We start from the raw sequence: 9,042 nt of genomic DNA, 5'->3' as shown, positions 1-9,042 counted from the left end.
TATATTATTTATTCAAGGCCACACAACAAGTTGCAGAGATGAGACTCAGCCAGCTTGTTCTGTAGCCAAAGCCCTCATGTTTTATATTTTGTGTCTCTAAAAATATTTGTATCGATGTAACTGTTGGATAAATTTGAAGGCTACCTATATTGTTAATCAGTACTTTTGCGCTCTCTCCTTGCCTGGGTGCATCCACTAGTCCAGCTTGCTCGCCAAGCACAGTTCTGATTGCCAGCTTGAATCCACGAGAGTGTGGGTGTGGCCTGGTGACGGGTGAGGCCACGTTAGTCCCTGGTCTCCAGCTGCCTCTCCATTGAGAGGGGCCCTTTCTCTGCACTGACACAGAGAACTCAGCTTGGGTGAGTGAGTCGGAAGGTTGTGAACCTGGATCCACTCGCTGGACTGATGAGCATCCTGGCCTTTGCCCTCTCCCTGAGCCACGCCCGAACGCTGACTCACTGTGTCTTATGTGTGTTTGTTTGAAATTAGTGTCGCAAATTACTCTCTGACGATGGCGGAGAGCTCACATGGATCTGGCGGTCCCGGAGGAGGCCAGGAAAGGAGCAGGCGAGACATCCTGAAGTCCACCAAGAAGGCATGGGTTCGTCTGGATGACCAGCTGCCCGGCTCCCAGGAGGCAAGCCGGCACCTCACCACCCCCACGCTGGGTGAGGACGGGTCCTTGGGGCTGTCTGGAACTGCCCTACTGTTGGGAGGCGAGGGACGTGGACGCTTTTGTCTGGGGTCTAATAATTGTAGAACATGGACTTGGCTTTGAAGATACCAGAGTCCCTGGCATACTGCCAGAAACGTCTATGAAATGAGCACTTGTGACCTTAGAGACACTTGGAGCACAGACCTTCTTGATGGGAACAGACCAACTAAAGAATGAATTCTGCTTCCTTTCCACTCCAGGGTGCCCCATCCTAAGCCCCCGGGACCCCGAAGCTGCGCAGAGTCTATGTCAGAGACAGGAGGCTTCCTTTTATTGAAAAGCTTTTCTTTGCTGCGTCTTACATGGGTCATCAGTCATCACCTAGTCGCTTAAAGAGTAATAACTAAGGAAACACTTTTCCTTCTACTATGATGTGACTGTTTGATGATGGTTCTTTGTCTACTACCTAGTCTGTTCTATCCCGTCACAGCACCCCAGCTGAGGAGTAAACACCTCCATGTCCAGCTGGCCCTTTTGGTTCACAAGACAACTTGCGAAGGGTTATTCAGCTGCCTCCACGTTTGGTAGTTTAAAGTCAACGAAAGTCAGCCCAGAGTCGTCTGCAGCCAATAACAAGAAATGCTGCCTTTCCATCTTTTCCTTTTTACCTGGCGACTCTGTGTTGTGCCTGGATAAAGATCCACCTTAAAAGACCGGTGCCTTTTTAATGCAGGGTGCCTTTGGCAATCCTGGGAGTCTAGTGCAATTTGTCCCTGGAATGAATGCAAATTTGGTTTCTAACCTGGCAGAGAACTCCTTGCAAATAAACATCCCTGGCTAGCTGCCTTAGGTAAATGCCGTGATTCAATCAGGAGGGCTCCAGGGTGATTTCCATCCAACAAGAGAAAGACAAAAGTCTTGTGTGCTTGTTCACCCTTTGCATTCACGCCAGGTAATTAAAGAATTATTCAAACATCTCTTGCTCTTTGGTAGTTTTTCTCCCCTTTCATGTTTTTTTAAGTTACAGTCTTTTGGCAAGTGGATCCTTCATTTTCAGGAAAGGATGATTATAGAAAACATGAATATGCTTATAGAAACATGGAACTAAATATGTAGGAAATGGAACTCGTGGAGGGTGGCTCAATAATGAAATTCAGTCATTTTCACTGGTTGTCCTTTGACTAACTGTTTTGTTTCTTTCTCATTTGTAGAAGGTTCCAAAAAAGAAAGTATTCAGCAGTGGCTGGACTCTGGATTCTTGTAAGTGTTTCTTTGTGCCCTGGTACATGTCTCTGGCAAAGATCCATAAAAACGATGTGGGTGACCCTGCTGGGGCCAGGTGTGACACAGGGGGATTTTCACTGTATCTGGGTGCTTGACAGAATCCTCTAGTATCACAAAAATTATGTATCAATTTAAAGTACAAAACAGAATTATTCTATTTTAGTCCCTGGCTTCCCATTTGTTCCTGAAAGTCCACTCGTAATGAACCATAACTGCATTTACTCTCGTCTATTTAATTTAAAAAACAATAGCGTACAATTAATGTATGCACATTGTTTGATTCATATACTTTTGTTTCTTTACAGTGTCTCTGCAGATGAACACTTGCAGCAAGTCCTCGACCACACTGGTAAGACAAGAGAACCCAGGAGTCGCCAGGCTTTGTGAACGGGTAGGGGCGGTCATGTCTGTGCAAAGCAGTCTTCTTACAATGAGAATTATCAGAGGTTCCTAGAAATGGAACAGATCTCAAAAACCATCCGGTGCAATCGCTGGATTTGCTGTGTGGGACTGAGGCTCAGAAAGGATAGGGGAGCCCAGCAGCCGCTCGGGGCAGGACACCAGGACTCTTGCCATAGCGTTAGCTCAGACTGGAGCAGGAAACGCTGTGTTCGATGAAGACATTTTACAAGAATGCAATTAGGGAAATGAAATTGTTTCATTTTTCCCCACAGTGTATTGTAGTTTCATTTCTAAATCTAGTTTCTTCCTCTTCCTTAATGTCAGAGATCCATCCTCTCTTTCTAACCATGCAGTTGTCCTCACAAAGATCAGATGACCGAATTCTACGGCGAACAATGCAAGTATGTACTTCGGAGGCAGAACATGTAGCTCACTTGTTACACTGAGATTTGATAAGAGCATTATAAAAAGAAAATTTAATTACAAGGCTCAGAGTTTCCATCTTTATTAAATGAAATACCATATTTCACAGAATCTCAGGCCCCTCTATGGTAAAATGCCCTCACTCGAAGTTTCACTCGGGAAAACAAAGCAACCAGCCTGGCAATAATAAATGGCAGGCAAAACCGACACAGCCTGATTTCATGCATGTTAAAATGTGAAGAAAGTACGTTTTTAAACTGATAAAATGCCATAAATAATGTATGTAAAAGTGACGTAAAATAGTAATTTAATGATTAGAGGAAAAAAATTATTGGTCGAATTGTTCCTTACTTGGCTGTTTTAATTATTTCACTTTTCCACTGCCCTTTTAATTAAGATGACCATTGGCTGCAAACCAGTTTAAATTTGGGCTTTTTTAACTTGAAAAACTAGGTAAATTCCTTGACATTTTCTTATTTGCCAAGCTTATTTTTTTATTGATTTTTTTAGAGAGAGAGAGAGGAAAGGAGAGAGAGAAGAAAAAACATCATTTTGTTGTTCGACTTACTTATGCATTCACTGGTTGCTTCTTGCCTGTGTTCTGACTGGGGACCGTTGAACCCACAACCTTGGAGTATCAGGATGACACTCTAACCAACTGGGCTACCCAGGCAGGGCGACCAACCTTATTTTTTAATATCAAAATTCCACGATGCCAAAATCTCTGGAGATGTTTGTCAATAAATTGAAGCTAAGTACTTCTGTTCATCATAGTTCAGACTCAGCGAAAGGCAAGAACTTGAGAAATAAGGCCAGCATTTCACATCTCCCAACGTTTCATCTTCCCAGGTCATGTAGGACGCCTGGCACCGGTACCAGGGGGGTCAGTAACTGCATTAAAAGCTTCTCTTCCCTAAAAGTAAACATGGCCCCTCCTGCTTGGAATCAAGTCGGTGACCTGTCAGGGCTCAGACCCAAGGTGAAGCCCCGGAGAAGGGAGGGCACTGGAACGGCCGAGATCGGAGGCAGATTCAATTTGCCGGGTCCTTCATCTCCAGCGTGGCGTCTAATAATAATGGAAGAGCTTCTTACAGGTGTAATTGAGCCTTCACGGTTACAAGGCCCTTTCTCATCGATCACATTTTCAACTCGGTGACCTGTGTGGTAGCCAGGCTGGTGTTCATTTGTGTGTGACAGGTGGAGAATCTAGGGCATGGCGTGGTCAAAGGAGCATCGTTTCTGGTCACAGCTGGTTAGTGGCAGGAGGAGAGGCCCTGGCAACCCCCTGCGTGCCGGCGTTGGTGGTGGTGGGTACACAGAGAATTCAGGGAAGCCAGGAGCTGCGCCGGGGTGTGTGGAAGCTAGAATAGCACCAGGAACGGGGACCCGAAGGCCGTGCCGAGTGTGGCAGGGAGACACCTGTGGTGGAATGAAAAGGAACTGAAGAGGAGAAAGAATAGTAGCCCCTACTGGAGGGGAAACCCTGTCTAAACTCCTGCAGTCCTAGCACACTGCCGAGGGGCACACTCGTCCCTAGGGCACCGTACAAATTGCCACAACGTGACAGTAAAAGGAAAAGTATTCTCCTAATCCCCAAGGCTGGCCGTTTGAGATCAAGGTGCCGGCAAGGCATGCTCTCTCTGGAGCGTCTAGGGAGAACCTGTCCCGGCCTCTGTCCTCACGCGGCTCCTGTCCGCCCTCGGGTCCTGGGCTTGCAGCTGCGGCCCCGTTCTCTGCCCCTGCAGCGTGGCTGTCTTTTCCCTGTGGGTCTTCTCTTATTATAAAGACACCTGTCACTGGACCTAGGATTTAGGGGTCACCCTAATCCAGTACGACCTCACCTTTACTCATTATATCCTCAAAGACCCTACTTCCAAGTGAAGGACATGTTCCGAAATCTCAGATACAGCAATAAAATCGGGGTGATCCTCTCCAACCCACTACAAGTGGGGCTCATCCCGAGGCTGATTTCCCTCCATGATCGGTTCTGAGACTTGATACATTGGAGTAACGAGACCAGGGGCCTGCCTGCCCATCTTCCAGGCAACCCGGTCCCTCCAGGGGAAGCAAGCCGGTGGGCCCCCAGGACCGACCGTCCTCCGGGAGGCACGGCAGTGAGACTGCGGGTGCCAGCGTCACGGGCACCTGCCCAACTGTTTGCAGTTATTGGACTCAATGTGGGAAGAAGTATTTACCAAGTACCTCTCCATATGCTTCTTTGGAAACAAAAGGAAGCAGTTAATGAAAAGGAGAGCTGGAAGAAAGGATGGAGACAGGGGAAAGTTTTTTTCTCCCAGGAGATGAGAGCTATTTCAAGAGGTACTTTCGCCGATGGGAATGATTCCGTGGCCCAAGGTGTCCGACGTGGGTATGGCCCCTTCCCCTGGCTTCCCTGGAGCAGTCCGTCATGCCGGGCCCTCCCCTCTGGACCCTCCCCTCTGGGCCCTCTTCTCTGGGGTCTTTGAGGTCTCTTCCACTGAAGCATTGCTCACCCACGCTTATTTACTGGTAAAAGTTATTTGGGCTTCTCCTTCGTGACAAACACCTTCCCTTGCTTCTTCTGTCGCTGCCAATGATGCTTGTGTCCCGAGTCTCACCCGGGCACTTCACAAAGGATGGCCTCTCCCCAGTCTGCCCTGTCTTGTGACAAATATTAGGGTATCTTAGCTCAGGGGCCTGAGTCTCGTCTCCAAGCATCTCCAGGGCATCCTCTGCCCAGGGCACTTGGATGACTTACAGAGAAGCCACACGGGCATCCTTCAACTTCTTACTCCCTTTCCTCTCCGAGAGGCAGCGCTCCGTGTGCAGGTTGACTCCTCTGGTCACCAGCTGCACACGCAAACAAGTGGGATTCTTGGTTTGGGCTCAGTGAGGGTCGGTGGACCTTCAGAGGTCGTTGGAGTCAGTCATGGCACTCAGTGGACCATGGTCCTGGATGGTAAGGTCTCTCTTCTCGGGCTGCTGACTCGTTCTTAGTCCCGGAGTCCAGATCAAAGCTGTGTGTGAGGGAGCCCAGAGAGAGGAGCTGGTTGGTGGCAACCCCATTCCCACCACTAGAAAGCAAATCAAACATCAGCTCTCATCCCGAGAGCGCACGCCGTGATGCCGCAAGGACAGGCGTGTAGACCGAACGAAACGATGACGTCAGGGCTCTCTAACGTGTACTTGTCTAACGACACATCCGAGCATAACTGTGAGGGCAAACACTGGGACAAACCCCGGCAGAAAGAGAGTGTCCGCTGGGTGCCACGGCTTATGGGATGAGTGGTAAATTCACTTGTCCTTCAGAATACTTAGGTATTTCTTCTCCAGTCCCCGAGGAGGTCCCTGAGGAGTAAACTCGTCTCTTTCCAGAAGGAATTGATTAAACAATAAAAACTTACAAAATCAAATTCTAAATTTTATGGTCTCTATTATAAGAAAAGGTCAAAGTCAATCTAATTAAACATAGTAGATGTTACCTTGATGCTTAGCAAAAGAAAGCATTCAGAACAAAGAACTGTGCTGGGTGGTGGGTACAAAGATATAAATTCTGGCCCTGGCAGTTTGGCTCAGTGGTTAGAGTGTCGGCCTGTGGTCCAGAGAGACCCGGGTTCGGTTCCCGCTAAGGGCACGTACCTCGGTTGCAGATTGTCCTCGGCCCTGGTTGGTCGTGCGGGTGGCAGCCGCTCGATGTGTCTTTATCACGTCAATATTTTTCTCTTTCTCTCTCTTTCTCTCTCTCCCTCCCACTCTATCTGTACAAAAAATGAAAAAATGTCCTCGGGTGAGAATAAAAAAAAAAAGATATCAATCCTGTGGCTCCTGCTCTCAAGAATGTCACTCTGGCTTTCCAGGACCACAACAAGCTGCACATACCTATGCCAATGTTCTCAAAGACCTTTTCGTCTTATCCTCCCCCTCATTACATCTCTAGTTCTTTTTTCTTTCTTCATCCATTTTCTCCTGTCTTAACATCTTTCTTGTTCTCTTCACCTCTTGCCCTTCTTCTGAGTCCTGATCAAGTTCCATATTTTTGATCAGACCCTTCCTGACATCTGCGCTGAGAGACTCAATCACTTTTCTGAACATCAGTCACATCCCTCATGGGTCTGTTCATTTGGCACACGGTCTGTGCTGCCTCAAATTATTAGGGAGATGATCGACCTCCCTAACAAAATTGTAAATGCCCCGAGGCAGGAAGCCCCTCTAACACAGCTGATTTCTCCAAAGCTGACCGACCAAAGGGTCTTAGTAAAACTGGTCCATGACGAAGATGGTGTAGTCAGATTGGGAAATCGTCAGAGAAGAGATGAGAGCTGAGATCGTCAAAGAGAAATATGGTTTCGAGGGGGGAAAAGGCAAAGCAAGACAATGTCATTGGGCGGAAGCAAGGGCAGCTTGAACCAAGCCACAGAATGAGAAGCGAGTGAAAAGTGTGCGGGGATGCATACGGAAGGCGGTCAGACTAGAGAAGCAGTTTCAGGCTCGGGAGCAACGGTGGAAATGTTTCTGTTCAACAGGGGGTCCCCAGGCTCGAAATGCCGTAAGATCCAGAGAGGGGAGTCACATTTGATGTCTTAGGAGAGGGGCGACAAAGGCGTGTGATCCCAGGTTCCAATCTGTTGTAACCAGGCTCCGTGTTGAGTGGATTTTGAAGCCCTACCTTTGTTCAGCTGAATGGAGGGTCCTGAGTCCTAAGGGACAGAGGCCGCGGGTGAAGCCCCGGAGACTTGCAGCGGGCCCGATACCCGTGCCACCTGCTCTGCAGTGAGTCAGGAGGGCTTCTGAGAAGAGAAACAACAGATCCCAGAGTCTGTCCTGGCAGGGGGAGGAAGGTACACAGCTCAGGATGAAGCTGTTGTGGCCGCAGCGTGGGGTGGCTGTCAGCAGGGGACTGACTGGAGAGGACGAGTCAGCACATCTGGAAATAAACAGCTGTGTGGTGGAGAGCCGAGCTTCACAATGTGCTTTCAGGTTCTGAGCATGAGTGTCGGGGGAACGAAGAGTCTGTCTCTCTCCTCCCCCCCGCCCTCTCTCTCTCTCTTCTTTATTTTTTATTTTTGTAAGAATATAGATTACTAATTTGTCAAACAAGACAAACCCCACTGACTGCCTCTTCAAGGGGCCTGGTCATGCAGGAGTTAAGTGTACAGAAAGCCGCAGAATGCTATTATTTTAGAGCCCTGTGAAAATGTAATTTGATTAGTCTATTGGACGATATTCCAAAGAACCAAATGTCTTCCATGAATCAGTCAGAAATGCTTAGGAAAACCAAAATAAAAAATGCTTTCTAAGCCAATAAAGGTGCTAATTAGTGCCTTCTGCGAATCTCGCTCGTCTTCTCCAGTGATACATTCTGCAGGGCTGGTGCGGAGTCTGGGCTTCAGATGGCACGGGTCCGCCTCCCAGAGGGCGGGGTGGCTGCAGACTCGGCTCCGAACGGGAATCAGAGCTGGCATGTTAACCCATGCAGTGGGTGCACTGAGTAGGACAGGGCTCGGGTTTCTGGTTTTGATTTTTTTTTTTCTGGCTTTAATTTTCCTCCAAATTAACCCCTATGAAACTTTGGAGTAGCAGGACCTCCATTTTTTCTTGCTTTCTTCATTCCCCCAAGGCTTTTAGAAAGTCAAGTCTGGCTTTATAAACCTACTAAGGGTATCTTGGAAAGGGAAAGTGTTGGAGAAAACATCAGAACCAAGCACCTAGAGAAACGAGTGAGGAGCGAAGGAGGCCTAGCAAGCAGGACCTGGTGGTGAAGGCAGGGGTATCCTTCAAGGGCGTCTTCCACCCGGGGCGGGCCTGGTGCCTGCAGGAGCCTGAGGGGACCCGGGGCACCAGGAGCACTCTGTTTGCTCCACGTGGCGTTCCCTAGGTGTCACATGCTTCCTGTGACCCGAGCAGCAGACTCCAGTGCCGGGAAGCCAGGCAGGCAACCACTCGTGAACCAAGCAGGCCGGACCGAGAGCAGAGAACCGCCGAGCGATGGCCTCCGACAGAGGGCCGCCCGGACGAGGCCGGGGCCAGGCTGCTGGGCTTTCTGAGTTTTCAGGAAATTCTAGGAACCCCGATGCCGGTGAGAACGGGGCCACCCGCGTGTGACGCTCTGTTCAGGTCCGTCATTGAAAACAGCCCACCTGACCCTGACAAGCCCGTCCTCGGGCTCCAGGAAGTTACCTTATACATTGGCAAAGTCGGAAAAAAACAAAAATAAAACAGCAACCAGAAACCCTAGGTAGGCAAGGGGTAGCAGCTCACGGTCCCTGCGCGAGGCTCACGGTCCCTGCGCGAGGCTCACG

The 9,042-nt window shown here is 48.9% G+C and overlaps 1 protein-coding gene across 1 annotated transcript in view; it reads left to right on the top strand.

The window, feature by feature from the left end:
* Positions 1 to 511: 511 nt before the first annotated feature.
* The window catches only part of ITPRID1 (ITPR interacting domain containing 1), a 76,224-nt gene continuing 67,693 nt past the window's right edge, over positions 512 to 9,042 (top strand). The window contains 3 exon segments of the mRNA XM_036247411.1: positions 512 to 668; positions 1,867 to 1,915; positions 2,245 to 2,288. Of these exon segments, the coding sequence (XP_036103304.1) occupies positions 512 to 668; positions 1,867 to 1,915; positions 2,245 to 2,288 (250 nt within the window).

Source organism: Molossus molossus, unplaced genomic scaffold, assembly GCF_014108415.1.
Source record: "Molossus molossus isolate mMolMol1 unplaced genomic scaffold, mMolMol1.p scaffold_m16_p_7, whole genome shotgun sequence".
Classification (NCBI taxonomy): domain Eukaryota; kingdom Metazoa; phylum Chordata; class Mammalia; order Chiroptera; family Molossidae; genus Molossus; species Molossus molossus.
This window is presented reverse-complemented; position numbering and strand designations above follow the sequence as displayed.